Genomic DNA, 21,423 nt, shown 5'->3' with positions numbered 1-21,423 from the left:
CGCCAATTTAAACGAAATTTCTATATCTAAAACGAAATTAGGTAAAGGTTATTTTTACACATTACTTACTGTATTCTTCGGATTGCAAAGAATGCAAAATAATAATGATAATACAAATAATGATAATCGCACCTTTATGAAAGATGCAGTAAATTCGCAAACAACTTGTTTTCTTTTCTAGAACGGGGACAAATGCACAACTCCATTTGTACAGCATTTTATTATTGTGGCCACGGTGTAAAACAATGGACACATCGCTCACGCATTGTTTTTTCGTCTGCACGTGACATGCCTTGTTGTGACACCGTAAGTGCAGTAGGCCCATCAGGGAGGGTCTCTTTTCACCGGTGACACGACATTAATATGGGTTTGCTCCCGCGGCAGTTGCTCAAGTCTATTTTCTCCAAGAACTTTGGGTTAGGGTAATGGCTGTGATAGGGTTTTAGGTTTAGTTTGATGTCAGGATTGGGATTAGGGTTAGGGTTGGGATTGTGGGTACAATCAATGTTTGGCTTAGCGTGGAGACCGGCATGGGAGTAATTGTCGCAAGAGCAAATGTCATGGAACCCCACCCACTTCCCTGCCGCGGTCTATGGCCATACCTTCAGAGATCCGTCAAAACAATGATTTATTCTTGATTAACCTTATTTCGTCGCGGCGGGACCCTTCCTTTCTTTAAAAGGGACAACAACACAAGTCTGAATCCAATTTTGGTGTGTTTGTAGTTCCGTATCTTTAAAAAAAACCAACATGGATTGTATAATCACTACTTTAATGGATTCATAAAAGTCCTAAAGCTGATTAGGATGGCTGAGAGAAAAGAATTTCATTCTAAGCACCTCTTAAATCCCTATGTAGGTCAGGCGGGCGTAGCCGTGAATGTATTACAGTAGTTCAAGGCAAGGTGAGGCCCATTAACGATGGGTAAAAAGGGTGAACCTAATGAGAACCCATCTACAAAATAAAAACATGAAATACACGTGGGTATTTATCCACCCACCGTCGGGAATAAACACATACGCAGCTGCCTACCCGTAAGACATGACTCACGAACTCACACTAGATCCCTCCGCTCGCTTCATGGGACATTGCCTTGGCACGAACGTGTGCGTGGTTACAGAGCTCGCCATTTCGGACGATCGAAAGTTCGCTTAAACTTGTCATAAATGTTTATTTCAGTCTGTGTCAACGACATCGCGTACTAACCGAATAACGCTCATGATAAAGTGACACCTTGGACTATATTCAGGCGGGTATGAATTAGTTGGTTGAATAGAAAGCTGCTCTTATATATCATTATGCACCTGCCTTCTTCTGGTGAAGTAACAGGTTGCACATATTAATTGCTTGTTCGCGTTGATTTACATTCATAACATTCATCATCATGGTGGACGGAGCTGCGTTATATGTCGCCCGCAAGAGTCAGTGACGCTACGGAAAGTCGGCGCGAATGTTCTTCCTTAATATTTGGTTTTTTTTTAAGGGATAATGCAAAAGGGCCATATCTGATTCGAGTTATACATGATGGAATGGAGTGCATTTATGGTGTTTTCTGTTCATCACCACACTTGTTCAAACTGTGAATGAAACACTGGTTGGATCATCAAAAGCTGTGTTGCTTGTGTAACAGTTAACGACTGGTGAACGGTGTAAGGACATTCAATGCAGACGCTGTAATCATGGCTGTTTATGATCGTTCGATTCGTTGTTACCAAGGTAACGCATTTTAACAAACCCTTGTGCCCCTGGAATCCTTGTTTGGGAGCCATCCAAATTGAGCTCTGTTTGCGAGGGATGGAGGGGGTTGTCCTTTTTTGTGGGTATTTTCGTTTTTTGTTAAATTCCTTTTTTTCCCCTTATGCTATATTTTGTACATCATGGACTTTTTTGGGCAATGCATTTAATATTGCCCATGACAGTCTTTCTTGTTGGAGTACATTTTAAGCTATTCTGAAAATGGAAGTATGTGTGTGCGTATGATAATATATTATGCACAGTTCTTTGTCGTTGCTTAGTATTAATGTCATGTGTTATTATGATTTTTTATTCATCTATTTCTTGAGTATCTCCTTGAGGATTAGATACAGGTACATACGGTAATAATCACGGGAACAATACTGATATTGGCATTATCATCTGTTATACCCATAATATTTTGATTCTCATTCCTTTCTCATAGACCTTTTGTCAATTTCATTTGTTGCAATGAATAAGAAAAAATTTAGAGATTAATGAAAGCAAGAAATATCAAATCAATTTACCTCATGTTTCATCAACAATGATGGTATTTTGTGTTCATCCAGCACCATCGCCGAACCCGTCCATGGATCCAGACGGAACTAAATCTCCTAGGGAAGTTACTCCGCGAGGAGCCAACGGGGAACCGACAATCGGAATTACGCTCTATCCCAATGGAGAAGGTCCACCCGTAGGACCTGGAACCAACGATGACGTGGACCCGGATATTGCACGTAGGTTGTAGCTGGACGTAAGAATTCTACCCCAAAAACAAATGAACTTCAAAAGATAGAAAAGCATATACCTACAGAATGATACAAAAATGACAAAAATCGGATAAGAAAAACTAATAAGGAAGATCTGACTTTTTGAAATTTCACATTTTTTTGGAAAACATTTCTTGACCAGTCCTCATGAATATTCAAATCAGCTCGTTGACGATGTCATGCTCTCACAGTTTCTTATTCATTGCACAAAAAGAAATAATAAATATCTCATATTTCAGCAGTACAAATACAAAACCCAAAACAAAAACAAAAAAGAATAAAATGTTAACTCTGATAATTATGTCTTGGTATGGGCACGTTCTTTTACTTGTATTAGCTATTTTTTTCCACGAATGTCATTTATAATATACATGACACATTGTGAGGATATGACATCATCAACTCGCTCATTTGAATATGGTCAAGAAATGTTTTCCAAAAAAAAAAAAAAAATGACATTCCAAAATGTCATATCTTCCTTATTTCTTATCAGGTTTTCGTCATTTTGTATCATTCCGTAGGAAGTATTCTTCTTTTTCTTTTGAAGTTTATCTATTTTTTTTTTTTTTTTGGGGGGGGGGGTGGATTTCTTATCTAATACCTTACTTTCGTCACGAGTAGAACTATTTTAAAGGGTACCATAACAACCTCAGAACTTTGACGTATCTTTCGTGGCATCGATGGATTTGTCACACTTCTAGAATATGAACGATTGCATTACTGATTTGTTATCATATTTTAAGGCAAACATTACATAAGGCGTTGCGATATCTGCATTCTTACCGACCAATAGAGATCACCGGATCCAGTTCCTTCAAGTTTGGCATAAACAACGTAGGCCCTAATTCATATCTAATATATCGGACATACGACATGATCCTTTGTAAGGGCTCAGAGCATACTATGCGATGATTCGTATTTCTGTTCTACAAAGAAAAAAAAAAGCAACAACTGTAATATCTGTCTGTTTGCCTTTTCTGTGACCTCATTCCATAGTTAGCCTTGTGACAGTTGCTGTCGCACTTTTCGCTGCTACCTGTTTGATGCTCTTGGTGACAGTCATCATACATTACAAGGTCTGCAGTCAGCGAAGGTGAGTGACGAAACGAGTTAAATGCCAACGCATGCAGTGGTGTCGACGTCAAAGAAAAAAAATGTTTTGGTGCCTACACTGAAAGTAATGTTTCATATGACTCAATCTCTAACGATGATTTATAGTCATGCAAAGTTAGAGCAAAACAAGAATTATTCTCATCTTATCGTCATATATTTCTATCACCTTTTCCCTTTTGCCGCAGTGTGTGGCATGTACACCAAACGCCAAAATGCTAAACGGTTGTGTTTGCTCGTTGTGAATAGCTCTAAAATGGGTTGTCATACAGTTCTTTGTTTGTTTGTGTCTTTATCCGTGTTCTGTTCTGTTTAATTCTGTTTGTTTGCTTTTTATGAAGTGGAATAGTCATTGTTGTTGTTGTTTTTCCGTGGTGAACATCGAAGCACGAATGTCGTAGATGTTGGGCAAGCCAAAGTGCAGGAGATGCAGTTCAAAGTTTACTCAAGAATTACCGCCGGAACTGGAATGCTTGAACATTGTTTTTGGCTGTCTGTTTTTTGTAGAATAAAATTTACGCAAAATGAAAGCAAATCACGTAACTGCCACGGAACTACCAATCGAAGTTCGGTGATACCTCCTTGGTTCAACATGTTCTTGATGATTATTGCTATATAATAATTATATAGGCCTACTTCTCTGGTTATTCCGTAACCGCACCAACAGAACCGGGCATGATCAATGCATGCGTTGTGAAGAAAGCGTTTCGCCCAAGAACTTAAACACGTCATATAATCGTGGAAATCTGCGTAGTGCCCTATATTATCCATGTCGATACTTTAGCAGCTCTACTCATACGAATACAAACATTCAAAGTTATACAGACAGAAAAGAAACTTTTTGGTCAGGAATAACACTGCTAGTAGGCGGAAACGTGTATAGTTACGTCTCACGAAAGCAGTCATAGACGTATCGTTGGTTCCAGTATGAAGAGGACTCTGTGACTAGTACCCCAAGTTAAAACTTGAACGCTTCGATTTCGACCCCTCTCCCACGTTCCTTTTTACTCGCTGCTTTCTTTGCCCACTGTTGGTACTCTCCTATCAGTCTCATCCAGTGTAAAACTGTTGATGTTTAGAAAATAGACGAGAAAAAAAATGGGGTTCAGTACATAATGTTTTCTCTCATGTCTTTTGATGGGATGCTTGGGGGAGATAAAAGAACATTCTTTCGTGGAAGGTACGTGGGGGATGAATGACCTCCTCTTACCGTCTCTCAACCACCTCACCCCCTCCCCCCCCCCCCCCCCCATTTTGTGGTGTTGTTCACTGTGCAATACGTCGATTTTTGTTTTTACTCTGAAAGGGTCTGCTAATCAATTCATTCCAGTGGCCAAATAGTATCTTTGACTTGTCTCTTGACCATCAGTCCCTCATTCCACGGGTGAAATGTAGGCCTATAAACAAGACTATTATCCTTATCCTCTCTCTCTCTCTCTGTCTCTCTCTGTCTCTCTCTCCCGGTAGGAGTGGGGTGGGGAGAAATAAAGAAACTAGAAAGTCTTCACAATGTGGGCATGTGTGTCAAGTAATGGAATATGTTTTAATGTGCTTTCTGGTCTTGCAGCGGGTGGATGCTATTCAAAGCGGGTGACCGCCCACGTGGTGTATTTTCAATTAACATCCGATCTCCCCATCGGTAGACGGTGCTGCATTTCCGACAGAAGTATTTTAGCGGAATTACTCATCTCAAAATCAAAGTAAGAGAGGAAGGGAGTTGGAGGGGAGAGAAAATGAAAATCCTCATTTCCTGCTACAGAGTCATTAAAGAAATGATAATCGCTTTCCTTTGAAAAGTTCGACAATTTGAATACTATGCAAGTGATGTCGCATTGTTTCACATTAACTGTCATGCACTTGTGCGTCAAGAAGATGGGCAATCCGCTAAGAAAACACAGCTAGGGGTATTATCTGGGTTAAGAAAGCATTCGCGATGTCTAAAAAGAGGGTTCATGTCAAGTTGAAAGGACCCCCCTTTTTATCTCCATCCGTACTTCCTCGAACAGGATACGTGACCGAGCGCTGCTTTGAACCCCACGGGGACGCGCCACTACCCCGTGACATGATATGGCATTTTAGTATCCTGTTCAACGCGCCGAAACAGGAGGTGACAAACAGCGTTTGCAATAGGGTGGGACCAAGGCATAAAAAAGCACTAGGAATAGGACTGATGGGTGCCTGTGATCTTAGGACCCTTTATCGCTGCTAGAAATGGCAGATGACCTATTTTTCTGTAGCTTAACGTTGTTCTCGAGATTCTCTACCACAGTGATGGATATTCCCCGATGGTGAAGATATTTAGCGCAACAAATTGGAGCAATTTTGAAGTAGTCAGTAATTTCCTACCATTTCACAAGTCACATTTTGTTTTTGTTGGTGTCTTTATGTATGTGAGGCGAATTATATAATAAATATATTAGTGTGATAATGTGTTAATGTACTTACCTAAATCAAATGTGCACTGCACGTAATAAAGGTGATCGTTTGATGAAATTTGCCAAAAGTGTTTGGCTGCAATTATTATAAATGAGTAAGATTGTAGGAAGATAACGCACGCGCGCACACACAAACACAAAGAAAAATTAAAGAGCAAATTAAAAAGGAGAATGGACACAAGGTTGACAGGAGACGATTGAAAAAAAAAAGCAGAAGAAAAGAAGATTGTCCGTCGTGTCACTTACAGAAGCTACCAACAAAGCAAAGACACTTTCTTAGGTGAACTGAGCAGTTTAGATTCATAATTATGACACTACAGAGCGTATATAAAAAAAAGGTAACCAAACTTTGGAGGGCTGCCATTTCTTAGTTGTCAGTTATGAAGAGCACGATCTTGGTTGTGAGGAAAGGGAAACTCTTCCTCTTTCCATTGATCAATACCTAATTACAGTCAAACCTGCCTTAGCGGCCACCTGTCTATAGCGGCCACCTGTCTATAGCGGCCACTGCAAAATCCCCCCGAGAGAAAAGCCCTGTTAAAGACCCTGTGTATAGCGGCCACCTCTCTAACGCGGCCAGCGGCCACAAAGTTTGTTTCCCGCGGGAGATATTAACCTGTCTATAGCGGCCAAAAACCCAATGGAGCCGTAGCCAAGCCGATAATTCAGCGTGTTTTTCTGTTCGGTAGCCGTGCGGGCAACGTTCAGTGATCGCCACCGCTGCATTCATCCCTCATTCAGTCATAATAATGCACGATTTTTCACGACAATAAACATGCTACTATGCAACAATTTCATATACACCGGCATGGTTAAATGCATGAAACACACTACACGGTGTATGCATACGTACACACACACACATGTACATGTAAGGATACAACGATGATACATGTACATGTAAGCAATGCACACACAGTTGGATTACCTGTCTATAGCGGCCACCTGTCTATAACGGCCACTTTTTCCGTCTCCCTTGGATGGCCGCTATAGACAGGTTTGACTGTATGTTGAAATTTATCATGCATGACTGAGCACATGAACTTTAAAGACAACAATGACACATTGCACTTTTTTCAAGTTTGTGTGTTATTGTGAAGGAACAATGCGTGTCTCACTACATGGATGAGATCTGTCAATGAAAGTGGTCGAATCATCAGGCAAGCCTGCACGACTGCAGATTCATGTTATAGGGTTTCTTCTAACGATTTATGGTTCATAACCTTCAACATTGCCATGTTGTCGATAACTTGGTCCTCCCATTAAGGCGAAACCATTATCCATTTTATTCTCTTCATAGTCAAGACATGGTTTGCCACTGGGAGCTATGTGTTGAATGTGAACAGAGAAAAAATGGATTGTGTGGGTTGGCCTCTGTGGGAGCGACCAAGTTATCGGACAAAAGGCCATGTGAAAGGTTATGGACGATAAAATATTAGGAGAAAAAACCTAGACGCAAACCCTACACACAAATCATTAGCACAAGCCTGCATTCGTACAGGTTGGCCTATTTGGCAACTTTCATTAACAGATCTCATCCATGCAGTGAGATATGCATTGTTCCTTCACAATAACACGCAAACTTGGAAAAAGTGCAATTTGTTATTGTTGTCTTCAAAGTCCATGTGCTCAGTCATGCATGACAATTGTCAACATAATTAGGTATCAATGGAAGAGGAAGAGTTCCCCTTTCCTTTCAACTAACATTGTGCTCTTCATAACGGACGATTTAGAAATGGCAGCCCTCCAAAGATGGATTACCTTTTTTTTTTATACGCTCTGTATTGGTAATAAGTATGACGTAAGAGCGGAATTTACTGTCATGTTTTCAGCTGTTACTTCTTTAAGAATTACAAAATTTGCATCATCAAACGAAAGTCAAACAAAACGCCATGAGAGATCATGTAAATGAAAAAAATAGAGAAATTATATTTCTTTAGATATATTTGTATGTGATACATCATGATTTTGGTTCTATTTTGCTTATATTTTGCAGGAAGAATCATTATCCATCACACATCGTGTACCATGGTCCGTCGTATTACAACCGAGACGTTGAGAGACATAGCCACGAGGGGGCGGGCTACATGACTCTAAATTTCGATGGAAGTCGGGCTTCCTCATCGGGGACGGCCACGGAGTTTCTGACGATGTCCGACCGCCACGACACGACGCGGTCCAAGAACGGCGACAGGATATCCCTGGGAAGTTTCACTCGAGCGAGCTCCTTTTCGGAACCAAGGCCCAGACTCCCCACAAGGCGTGAGAGCCGCACGTTTCCGATCGTGCGCGAACTCAAGAATCTCCTCCATGCGGTGCACATGAGAAGAATCCGAACCTTAAGCCAACACCTATCCGTGGCGGAAATAGAAATGTTACGTCATCAGCTGAGCAGTAGGTCAACAGCAACGACTCAACCGGAAGTGTCTCACGATCGCACCATGTCAACAATTCTTCTTGACACCAGCGCATCTACTATACGTCCCATGAGCGAAATAAGCGAACATTTTTACTATAGTCTCTTCCCTGATCCAAATTCCGAAGGGGGTGGTCGCGTAGCTGCGCGTAGGCAGGATGCGCGCACGCCGTTGGTGTCCAGCCGACCCGTGCACACATCGTCGGTGGCGCAAAGTAGTCCTTTGGTTGATACCTCGGGTCGAACTGTTGGCGAGAGCCATGCGTCGTCTGCAGGGGAAGAAGCGACGCACTCTGCGATTTTCCCCGTTTCGGAAGGGAGTACCGCGCACGAAGACATCACCGCCACGACGGTAGCTGCTGGTGACGTTATGGAAATGGTGGACAATGAAATCTACGAATCCTACACGGAGAACGAAGTGTCCTGTTGATGTCATGTTCTCGAGGACACGCTAGGATGTATGATATATAAAGTAATTAAAAAAGACAAGGAAGAGGACTCAAATGATTTTCAGTAGCTAGGAAAGTAGTGACACCAGTGTCCGGCAGTGGATGCAGAGAATGGAAATGAAAAGAGTCAAAGTGGAAGAAAAACAAAGCAAACAAAAACAAAACTATTACTGCATGCCACATTCGGATCCAACTAGATTGCACCTTGCAATACAAGCAGTGGGTTAACAGGTTGACAATACGTCCATCAAATCTTAAGATTGTCAACCAGAAGCATGTGAAATCATTGACCATTGCTTCAGAAACAGACATTCGTATTGTTCAATATATTCCAGGTGGCGAATTTTTGACATCTATGATAAACCATCATGACAAACAAATAGAAGAAAGACAACTTTCTGGAGATAAGTACTTATCATTGGTAATCTGCTTGAGAAGAACACCAAAGCAACACTAGTGAGACTTGTCCGAACCATCCTCCTATTAAAGCCGAATTAAAGTCTTTTGAAGATAAAATTCATTCGGTATTTTGAGTACTCAAAGGATGTGGCAACAGGTCGACGGAATTCAAAAGTGTCATAACATGCTTTCGGTTTTATCCAATAATGTTATACGTTAGTTTTCGTTTCATCTTTGTTTTAATGCTGTTGCTTATTTATCTAGGTCTTTATGTAGTTAGTCATGTGATCGTGTAGTGATTTAGTTATTCATTATGCATTCATTTATTTTTTCGTATATTCATTTATTCATTGTCTATTTGTTCAATTTCATATAGTCGTTTTAAGATATCAACGAGCACAACAACCAACTCATCATTCTGTCGCGCTCTCCCACAAAAGAGGATGTGGTTTTTAGACGTGGTATTCCAAACCTTTTCAATGAAATGACACTTGGGTGGTCTACCCACCTTAACATCCATTATTCACTCCTTATCTACGTCATCCTTTAAGAATCACATGGGATGTTTCTACTAAAACACAATGCTGCCGGCTGTAATGCACCTGTTCGTATAATGGGTCTTTCTGGATGTTTTCGCACATTCATTACAAACCTTCATCTCTTTGGGATCAATGAGAACGCATGGACCAATCGTTGACATTAGATTAAAGGAACAAGACCAGCTTGATATTGCGTCCTATATCAAGAACGTAGATAACTTTAGATTGAACCCGAAGTTGATTACCCAGGACAACTTTAAAGAACTTATTTGAAAGATTAAAGAAACGAATCGATATTGAAGCAAAGACAAAATGAGTTGAAAATGAGAAAAGTGTAAAGATATTGGGAGTTCGTTAAATCCAAGATAAATATTATGTTTTTGGGTTGTAAAAGTAAATGTTTGAGTGGATTCAATAAATTCGCCCATGGTGGGCAACTAACTGCTGCTTAACAATAAAAAAAGCCAAGTTGAAACACATAAGTGCATAAGCTACTCACAGAGCAAAGAGCATTCTATGAACCAGGTTTTGCTTTAGTAGTACTCCTTCATTTATTGAACAGGCCAAAGCATTTCTGTTTTCCCCCTCTCAAAAACGATAAAAATTCTTTATTCGTTTGTTGTCCTATTTTTGTTGAGCAATGTCTTTTAAAGAATTTTTAGTGTATCTTAAGAGATAATCACGATTTTGTTTTTGTCTGACAAAAATTAATGTTGATTGAAATCGGCTCATTGTCCGAGCATTTGATACATATGAGTGAACTCCGAGGCTAGTGACGGCAAAGGTTACATGTCTGAGAGATTTCATTGTCGATGGTGAATGATATTATGATACCATTTAGATAGGTAACTTTAAGCACCTGGTTGATATCTCTCTTTTACTGAAGTGTATGCGACTTCAACGTCGTGGAAAGAATGCCTTTATATTTTCCGTCGATGATGCCGTATTCTAATGCTGGGCGGAGATCCAATATGCGATGTTATTGTGATATGTATATGATTATGACAAAGATTATTTGTAATAAAAAGAAACAAAACGACCAAAGACGTTAATATCTGTGTGCTTTTATTTTCTTGAGAAAATTAGTCCAGAAATTATGCCGTGATAGTCATTATTGATTATAAATTATCTTTATTGCAATCATAATTATGTTAAATATGGTTCTTAAAGGGGAAGGATAGTAACTGATCAGTGGGAATCAGTGGAAATGCTGGGAGATGACTGTTCCAATCCTTATGGGATTCATTCAAGAGTACATTATCATATCTATTGTTGTGTGAAAACTATTTGCTTCAGAATGGTCTCATATTCAAGTAATGTGCAGTTTAATGTTTCCAGGTAAGCGTCCCTGGTCAGTGACGGGGCATTAATCTGCACATTACTTGAATATGAGACCGTTTTGAAGCAAATGATTTTCACACAACCGTAGATATGTAATGTACTCTTAAATGAATCCCACAAGGATTGGAACAATCATCCCCAAGAATTCGCACTGATTCCCACTGATCAGGTACTAGCCTTCCCCTTTAAAAGGATTACAAAAGACATGATGCACATATTGATCTTAGTGAGAGTTCTTAATGAAATTTATGATTTATTAGTTCAGCAAAATAGTGCAGTTAGATGTGAGCGCCCTTGTGTCTGTCTACATTACATTTCAGAACTTTTTTTTTTCAATTCTTGCAATAACATTGTGTCGAATATATCATTTCTTATATGTTGACTATGAATGTAAATTAGATAAGAACGAAACCAAGTAATTTAAGACGTTTGGCATGTTCAGTGAAAAAAAAAAGAGGGACATACAGAAAAATAGTTTATACGTCGACAAGGCTTTTTATATACATCAAAATGTTGTTTTCTATCTGTCTCCAAATTGTTCTTTGACAGAGGCGTAAGCGTTTTACGCAAAAAAAAAAAAAATCATGCCTTATTATTACCCCGTCCTTCCTTTACCTTAATACCATTCTCCATTTTTTTTTAACCCTTTGAATGCCACGTTTATCTCCTGTCCATATTTGTGTGTGTGAAATTTGTGCATATTTGACTTGTTGGCACAGAAAAGGGTTAATCAATGAAAGTTCTTGTTCTGAGCAAAATAGCTATGTTGGATGTTAAGTTGTAGATCATTACTAGCTGTTTAGATATTGATTACAAATGTTTCATTGCAAACACAAAGCACGTATAGTGTGTTATGATATCTTTCTGTTCTTTAGTGTTAGTCATGATAATTAACTTTATGAATATCACATATCTTTTTAATACACAATAATGTCTGACAGGTGGCTTCTGCTGTGTGACAGGGATACATCCTTGTCCACGATTATCTGAACTTGCACTTTTATATCATTCTTTTCCAGTCGAAAGTAATACTCCTCGTATCCACACTTGGACACTTTTTGCAATAATATATTCTAGTCATCTGTCGGTAAATCTTTAAATGATTTTTGATTGGCGGAATTGAAATGATAATAACAGCCAAACGTGAAAAGGGACATTACAATTATTGTTATAGACATGATAGATGCATGGCGTCATCTTACTTGCATCCGTCATTGAATAATATGATTCGCCAGCTCGTGAACATGCACACACGCAAACCTAATAATGTTATTAGATATGACCTTTTGTCCTTTAGTGTTCGTAGTGTGATGTTGAAATTAAATTCATCTGAACACTAGACTGCAATGCAATGCAGCTTCACCTCCTAAGCATGATCATTTAAAGGCTAAGTAAAGTATAGCGTTGTCATGAAGTATGATGAACGAAGTTACCATGGTTACTATTGTATGTTATGTATTGCTGCTGCTTTTGTACAGTGCTTGCTACATATACGCGCACTCGCGCACGCACGCATGCACAAACACGTGGAAACGGAAAGATTGAAGATGAGGAAGTGTTGGATCCTATGACTTGTCCGTAGTTGGGGGTACTTGTTTTTGCATTTATTTCAATAGATTAGTCTAGATCTAATCGTGCATGGAGCTCCGTGATCAAAAGGTTGTAATGTCAGCTTTAGATTAAAAATAACCCCATTTAACAGTGCTGATCATCTCTCTCATGATGTTCAAATCGTACATTTGCTTTTGATTGTTTATTATTTTCATATTCCCCTATATTGTTGATAATATGATATCATGACTCTCGAAATCAGTTTAACCCCCCCCCCCCCCCCGTCTTGTGAGGAATGCCATCAATATCCAACGTACACGAGTCTTTTGGTTATCCAAACATCAACAACAACAACATGTATAAAAAGAAAAGAATTTAAGAAGCCAACAAAATTCCGTTTCCATCATTCCGTGGGATTGCGCAGACGTGATATTCGAATGGAGAGAGGGTTGTGTGGGACCTGGCCTTCATCGTAGGTGGCGGACTTCCCTCTGGAAGGCGAAAATGAAAGCGATGGAGCAGGTGGGTGAAGAACAGGAAAAGTTCGACTTTCGCCAGCTGCTCGCCAATACACTTCCGACGCCCTACAGAATTCAAACAAAGTGATTCGATAAAATACGTTACTGCATCGCACACACACGCAAGCACGCACACCCACACATACATGCACACGTACACACACTGTTCTCTCTTTCTCTAACTTCCTTTTCCCTTTCTGTTGCTAGCAAATACGTTCGAAGTAAATATCATCTTTTGACCATAAATGCACAGATTAAAAAAAACAACAACAAATGGAATAGCCTTTTTACAGTTGGTTTATGTCGAGGTTATGAATTTGCAAATGTATTATTGCCACTGACTAGTAATATTGGTTGCAAGTACGAGTTGCGTTGAAAATGTTTTCAACTTCTTATCAACGCTGCAAGAGTCAGATTTTTCGGTTTATCCTTTTTAGTTCATCTTGTTTTGATTTTAAATAAAAAACAAAATGTTTGTCCTCGTGAATTATAGCAGTTATCAATAATAATGATTGTAATCTGCTCAGTTTCTTTCCCTATAATAATCATGTTTTGTGTTTACATGTAGCTGTTTCTAAAAATCACAAGCAACTGTGTTTATTATGTACCATAATAACATGCGTGTTTTATATCAGATATTGTACATAATCCTCACCAACGCAAAACGGGATGAGCTCGTCCCTCAGCCGAACCTTATTAGTCTCCTTGTCCAGGAATCTCTCTGGATTAAATTGGTCAGGGTTCTCCCATAGACTTGGTTCGTGGTGGACGGCCCATATGTTGGGAATGATTACTGTACCCTTTGGAATGTCGTAGCCTCCAAGAACAGCATCTTTGATGGGCGCGTGTGGTACACCAAATGGGGCGATGGATGTTATCCGCTGGATCTCAAGAAGCGTCGATTCTGTATACGGTAACCTTTTCCTGTCTAAGAGACTAGGCATCCGGTCTCGCCCAACCTGCTCATCTAGCTCCATCTGAACCCTTTTCTGCACTTCTAAATTACTCAGCATGTAGAGGAGACACCATTTAAGCGTAGATGAGGTGGTCTCAGTACCAGCGATAAAAAGATCTCCCACGGCCTTAAGAAGGTTCTCTTCACTGAAGAAATGTTCACCCGGCTTTTCCTTCTCTGCCTCTCTCATCTGGTCGACGTACATATGAACGAAACATGACGCGATGCCGGACGTGTATTCGCTGGTTATTTTTTCCACCGACGAATGGACGTACCTGTCAAACGTCATTTTGTACTTGAGGATTTTCTCCATCCCGCTACCTGGAAGAAAGCGGAGAAATGGGAGAAAATTTATAACGCCGCTAATCTCTGTCATCTCAATGATGCCGAACAGCGCCTCGAGAACTCCTTTGAAGACTTCGTCGTCGTAGTCGAATCGCTTTCCGAAATTTAGGCCACAGATCACATTGGAGACCGACACGGCGATGTCGTGAAAGGGAACGAACGCTTGCGACTTGCGACTAACAAAACTCGCCACTAGATGGCGCGCTTCTTCAGCAATGGTTTCCTCCATCCTAAACTTGCCCATTCCCAAAGATCTTAACGCAGAGAGGGAGAAGCGGCGCTGTTCTGCCTGCTTGGGCCCGAAATAGCTGGCAACAAGTCCTAAAAAAAAACCAACAACAACACACACACACACGGTAAAATACAGCAAAACTGTATGAAATCATGTAATCAATAACGGTATTGTGCAACAAGATAAACTTAGGTTTTGAGTTTCTTCAGTTTGTCTCCCTCTACAAATGAAAATTTGTTAAGATCGCAACTGCTGATCTGTAAATTAACAAACATGTCGGAAAAAAGCAACCAGTTGGACTCGAACCTGTCATCTACTGCTTTCCGGGCAGCGACACTACCACCAGGCTGTCCCTGGTTGCCGGCAGTGACACGATGAACACGATGATAGAGGGAGACAAACTGGAGAAACTCAAAACCTGAGCCTTCACCCCTCTGAATAATAACTTTCTTTCATTTAAGATAAACTTACTTGAAGTTTTTGCTTGTTCTGTTTTGTTGTTGTTATCAAAGATATGCGCTGATACTGTGCAACAAGATGCACTGTGACTTGAAGCTGAGTTGGATAGAGTATGCTTGTTTGATTTCATTTTCTTCAACATAATTTCATACGTAAATCAAATGTCTTTTCAGTAATATCACAGAAAACATCAGTATATGAATTACAATGTATATGACTCAAAGAGAGAACATACTTACAGTGTAGTACATTTTTACTTACACAAATTATAATTGTGTTACCAAATCGTTAAATGATAACCAAGCAATTTGCTATCATGAATTAATGGCTAGTAACTTGGGAATCAGTGGGAATGCTGGGGGATGATTGTTCCAATCCTTTTGGGATTCATATAAGAGTGCATTACATATTTATTATTGTGTGAAAATTATTTGCTTCAGATTGGTCTCATATTCAAGAAATGTGCAGTTCAATGCTTCCAGGTAAACACTGTACAGTCATGCTAACCTGGAAACATTGAACTGCCAATTACTTGAATATGAGACCAATCTGAAGCAAATAATTTTCACACAACAATACATAATGTACTCTTAAATGAATCCCACAGGGATTGGAACAATCATCCTCCAGCATTCCCAATGATTTCCACTGATCAGTTACTTGCCATCCCCTTTAAGAGATTATGCTAAACGAGTACTCCGACACAAGGAATGAAATTGACGAAAGAGAGAGAGAGAGAGAAGGCTAATGTTTTTTTGGTTATAATTCTGGGATGATAATCATAAACGTGATGGTACAGAAAATAACACTTTGAAGAAAGTTTCATTGTTTTTCGTTTGTTTTTGTTTTCTCTTCATTTTTGTTCAGTCCAGTATTTACCTGTTTAGGAGTTGACGACACTGTACAAGTAACATGTAAAGTCGTCATACCCGAATGAATTAATACGTATTAAGCATTCTCTCTTAATAACATTCATAACCCTTGTTCAAATATTTGTAATAGAACGTGTGCCGGGGTTCTTATAATTGTAAGATGCAAGAACCCTTTGCTTTCGGGGGTCATTTCAGTCTCATAATATTTGGTCTATACTTACTACCAAAAGACCACAAGACGTTGGGACTAGAATTGCTCCTGTGAAAACACATACGTACGAGGTCGAAAGAAAAGTGACCAGTACCCATTATCATGCAGAATCACTCAATTGTACATCTTGAAAAGAGCGAACTCTTAACTCGGAAACCGTAATTAATTCACCTGCTTTACAATAGACTGACGAGGTGAACGAACTTTTCGACGAAAACATGGGCAACCATTGAAAACTCACGAAAACGAGTGGTGTTTCTGTACCAACTGTACACGAAGCAGTGCGCTTTCAAGACTATTATCAAGATTATGGAGAAGGGGGACTTAAGAATAATGTTTGGTTTTTTTTAGTGGTACAGTATAGGGGGGACGGGTATAGTTGTTGCTCTGGTGAGTTGTAACATGATTATTTTCTCAAAAGTGAAACAAGAATAAGGCGTTTAAAAGTATACAACATCAAAAGGTTATAAAAATCATATCTAATGGCCTTTGCGTGCAAAATTTCATTTTGCCTGAACATTCTATATACGGAGAAGTTAGAAAATATAGAAAAAAACTAGGCTTTCCTCCTCTCTTTAGTAAAACTTTAAGTAATCAACGTTCCTTTAATATTCATCAAAACCATTTATTCCTAGTCATTGGTGGGTATGTGGGCGATGTTTTGCAGTGTCCTGGGTGTATTTCATTTATTTATTTATTTTGTTTGAGATTAGCAGTCTGATGTTTGAACGTTTATTAAGCACACTATTATTCTCACAGAGAAAATGAAGTACATGTCTCTATTTGTTTGTTTTAGTAGACCTCAAAATGAAAAGAAAAATGTAACTGGATTCGGTCTCCCATATGTTAAAGCTGTACGAGTAAAGTGGGGGAAAAGCTTTTGGAAAAGAGTATCACCTGGGGAAAAAAAAGAAAAAAAAAAGACGATCATCCCATTTTTTTTTTTTGTTATTTCCTTGTAGTTTGTTTTGTCATTGCAAAATATGGAACAAACAAATTTCCGGTAAAAGTAACGCACTTTCTCAAAATGCTTGCAGAGATGTTTAAGCTGCGGCAGTGTTTTAAAAGAAAAAAGAAAGAGAAATCCCCATCAAGGGAAAATAAAGCAAATCGATATTCATGAAATTTCTGACTGAATTGTAAGGTGATAACGAAAATGCTCACGGTGTGTCTGAAGAAAGTTGATTGAGTGCATCATTATTTTGATGGGAAAAAAAGAGTATCTGATACATTGCAAATTATTTCAAACGTCAAGGCTTATAAGTAAAAAAAAAATGACTCTGTTGTCGTTTTGAAAGAAAAAAATAGCGAATTTAACTGGTGGTTGATGTTCCATAGGTCCCAACAGGTCAATGAAAATGTCTTGATAAAATTACCTAAAGGAAAGTAGTTTGGTTTGGGGACTTATCGTCGAAAAAGATTTATTAAGTTCATTTCAGTTATTATTAGCATGGTTGTCTTTTTTTTTCACCAAGTATGCACGTATGCACTTGTACTTCATGATTCTTCGCCAGTAGAACTCTTTACTTTGCATAAATTTTTGTTTCAGTATAAAACAATGATACTCTCATAATGAACAAAATGAATTAAGATTACTGGCTGAAAGTCACTAAGTGTGTGTACGTGTTGTTTCAGTGTTGTCGACTTACCCTTCCCCTCAGCTATATATTTCACCAAAGTGATCTCAGGTCTATCACTGAAATCGTCACCGGATTTTGCAAAGGCCTGACGGATGAGTTCGAAGTCGCTGATGACCACTGTGTAAAAGGACCCGAGTCTCATGCTGAAGATCGGGCCGTGTTTCTTGGCCATTTTGGTCAAAACGACGTGCGGCTCGTCGCTGCCCGCGAGGCTGGGCAGGCTTCCGACGACGGGCCACTCTCGGGGGCCACGAGGGGGCAGGTTGGCGTAGGTCTTGATTCGTCTCGACTGTACCAGGATCATGGTGATCAGGAAACAAAGGCAAAAAATTAGCAAGGGAGTGATGCCGAATTGGGTCCCTAGCTCTAGCAGGTCGGCCATGTTTTAGGATCTCTGCGATGTGCCACGTCGGTTGGACAGGAAATTTCAGCAGAGATGTGTATGATACCTCCTTGGATTTATGCCGGCTATCAATGGTGTGGAAGCTGACCCCACCGGAGTGCTGGTAATAGTAATGACTGCTCAATTCAAACTGAATGACGTCTTTGCGAGTCTGCCTGCTTTTTATTATTATTCTTTTCGTTACTTTTACTTTCGAAAACCGTTATTCCTCCGGCCTGCATAATCAAGTCACACCAACACCGGTATGGACACGAGATTATGCATTCATTGCATAGATATGCAAAGAGTGTTCTCTTTCCGTGCCGTCTTTTACAGGCTTCAGAAAAGGAAGACTTGCAGATTGGCATATCCCCCCCCCCCCCCCTTCGCATACACATTTAAACACATACCACATACAAGCATGCCATCGCTACCAGGATGATACCTCGACCGAGTTCACCAGACATGATGTGAAACCACAAAACTTTTTTTTTTGTTTCTTAAAGTCCGCAGGATAAGCTATAATGTTGTTCATTATGACGTAATGTCTGAAACTTATCCATAAGTATCCAGACGAAAAAAAAAAGAAAAGAAAAGAAAAGAGTTACACGTCACAGCTTTCGAGACACTGTCCTTTGACCCGCCCATCAAGCAGATGCTTATGTTCTGCCTGTGCAATTCAAAGGTTTACAAGCATTAGTGGTGGTAATTAGGTCGACAGGGAAGAGGCTTAAAATGGCTTATAAGATTAGATCTCTATCATGTCTACAGGCTCTTAACGGTTTTTATAGGGAAATACACATTTCTTTTTTTTTTCTTTCGTCACTGCAATGGACCTCTATTACCACTGTGATTATCACTATCTTTGTTATTAATACTAAAATATAACACATCATTATTTTGCTCAATACACTCACATACAAGTCATATTGCCAGACAAAATTCACGTAGTGTATATAATATATAACATGCATCGTGTTGTAGATACAACGTCTAAATGCAGATGTAAGTAAAGAGTAAAGTCTTATTCTAAATGTTTAAACCTTTGATACATGTGAACAAAAAATATGGTTTTGTTTTTAATCCATTCCAGTGACTTAATAATTACAAGTTTGCTGACAACTGACCACGGAGGGGGAAGAAGGAAAACCATTTTTTTTTTGTTATTCATTTGTATTTTATTATCTTTTTTTCAGAATATATAAATATATATATATATATATATATATATATATATATATATATATATATATATATATATATATTATATACATTGTATGTAAAGAGAGAGAGAGAGAGAGAGAGAGAAGAGATTGCGAGATTGGCGGGACAATTATAATTCTTTTAAACTTAACTTCCTTTTGACTACAATTCACTATATAGACCGTATTCATAATAATCCTGTACAATATCAGAGCCTGTTGAATATCATAATGTAGATGATGACGTGCGGGGGATTATCACCGAATGTTCCACCCGACATTGCCCGAAGGGTTTGAAATGCTATTGAGGGAGGTTATAAGTCCCGAGAGGAAGTCGAGGGACTTATAGCCTCCCTCAATAGCATTTCAAACCCTGAGGCCCGAATTCACGAAGGTGATAGAAATAAAACCATGGTTTTATTTCATGGTTTCACGAAGGTGGTACGAATAAAAAACCATGGTTTAAACCATGGACAAAAACTATGGAGCGCCAAGTGTCGCATGGAATATGTCCTTACGAAATCAGTCATTTCGTCGATGAAATGATTATTTTATTTTTGGACGAAATGACAACATTTTGTACTATTAAACGAATATTTCGTCCACGAAATGATAATTTCGTTAACGAAACGGTCATTTTGTCGACGAAATGACCAATTTTGAAACGAAATATTCCGTGCGACACTTGGCGCTCCATGGTTTTTGTCCATGGTTTAAACCATGGTTTTTTATTCGTACCACCTTCGTGAATTTGGGCCTGAGGGTGGAACGTTTGGTACATGTTCCCGACAACAAAAGTCATCATCTGTTATGTTATATGGGTTAGTCCCAGGCCTTCTGTCATTTTGTTACGTGAAAATGTTTTCCCATTACAAAAATGTGCGCCCATGGGCGAACATGACGAATGTGCCTTCATCGCGTGACTGAGTTTAGCCAATCACTAACCGGTATTTGACTAATCCATTTAATATAACAAAATGTAACATTTCCACGCTACATTGTTACGGAAGCCCATTCGTGCCACGCAGGATAAAACTTTCAGTGGAGCTAATTGGCGGCCGCCACATAGTTATCAACATCGATATTTTTCATAGTTATCGATATTGCTAAACGATAATTATCTGGCGGCCGCCAATTAATTATCTGGCGGCCGCCACCTAATTTTCGGGCGGCCGCCACTTAATCATCGTTTGGCGATATCGATAATTATGAGAAATATCGACCACAAGTAGCGTTACAGATCTCAATTCAGTCTATTTCCTGGAGTATAAAACATTGGAAACGACATTTTACGTACCAAATAATTATTTGTCGTTAGCAGCAACGGGACAGCACTTCGTAATATTAAAAAAAAAATGTCTGGTTATCTGAGCCTTGAGCGGTGATGAAGGCGGTTGACTGTAGACTTGAGATCTGTAACGTTACTTGTGGTCGATATTTCTCATAATTATCGATATCGCTAAACGATAAGTGGCGGCCGCCAGATAATTATGTGGCGGCCGCCCGATAATTATCCTTTAGCGATATCGATAATTATGAGAAACATCGATATCGATGAATATGTGGCGGCCGCCAGTTAGCTCCACTGGAAGTTTTATCCTGCGTGGCACGAACGGGCTTCCGTACATTGTTATTATAGCATTAATATTTTATTCAATTATAAAAGAGCATAAAAACTATACGTCGTTGTACGTAAGCTGATTTGGGGTAAGGGTCTTAGATATCGTTGGAGTGATTTGTCTTTCTGCGATGGTTTTATCATGCGATTAAAGTACCCAAAATATAGGACAAGGACGAAACGATCGAAACGCTGAACCCAGGGATGTATATAGGCTTACATAATACATGTAGTTTAAAGGGCAG

The 21,423-nt window shown here is 39.3% G+C and overlaps 2 protein-coding genes across 2 annotated transcripts in view; one reads left to right on the top strand and one right to left on the bottom strand.

The window, feature by feature from the left end:
* Nucleotides 1-8,895, top strand: part of LOC139709211 (uncharacterized) — an 84,964-nt gene extending 76,069 nt beyond the window's left edge. The window contains exons 6-8 of the mRNA XM_071621161.1: nt 2,304-2,471; nt 3,501-3,597; nt 8,046-8,895. Of these exons, the coding sequence (XP_071477262.1) occupies nt 2,304-2,471; nt 3,501-3,597; nt 8,046-8,895 (1,115 nt within the window). The remainder of the gene's footprint in view (nt 1-2,303; nt 2,472-3,500; nt 3,598-8,045) is intronic.
* A 4,224-nt stretch (nt 8,896-13,119) lies between these two features.
* On the bottom strand, nt 13,120-18,358 carry LOC139709210 (cytochrome P450 2U1-like). Its single transcript, XM_071621160.1, has 3 exons — nt 17,986-18,358; nt 13,918-14,883; nt 13,120-13,328 (listed from the first exon to the last, which is right to left on the bottom strand). Exons 1-3 carry the CDS (start codon nt 18,356-18,358, stop codon nt 13,120-13,122), a joined length of 1,548 nt encoding a protein of 515 aa, XP_071477261.1.
* Between the last annotated feature and the right edge of the window lie 3,065 nt (nt 18,359-21,423).

The sequence above is a fragment of the Diadema antillarum genome, unplaced genomic scaffold (genome assembly GCF_040938485.1).
Source record: "Diadema antillarum isolate AM-2024a unplaced genomic scaffold, OU_Dant_1.0 seq00001413_RagTag, whole genome shotgun sequence".
Taxonomy (NCBI): Eukaryota; Metazoa; Echinodermata; class Echinoidea; order Diadematoida; family Diadematidae; genus Diadema; species Diadema antillarum.
The sequence above is the reverse complement of the archived record's forward strand: the minus strand, read 5'-3'. Positions and strand labels throughout refer to the sequence as shown.

Excerpts from the sequence above, each read along its gene's own strand:
- LOC139709210 (XM_071621160.1), bottom strand. The coding sequence starts at position 18,358 with ATGGCCGACCTGCTAGAGCTAGGGACCCAATTCGGCATCACTCCCTTG. Across the intron at positions 14,884-17,985 it reads ATATATAGCTGAGGGGAAGG|GACTTGTTGCCAGCTATTTC; the intron begins GTAAGTCGACAA and ends GTTTTTTTTTAG. Across the intron at positions 13,329-13,917 it reads GCTCATCCCGTTTTGCGTTG|GGCGTCGGAAGTGTATTGGC; the intron begins GTGAGGATTATG and ends TGAATTCTGTAG.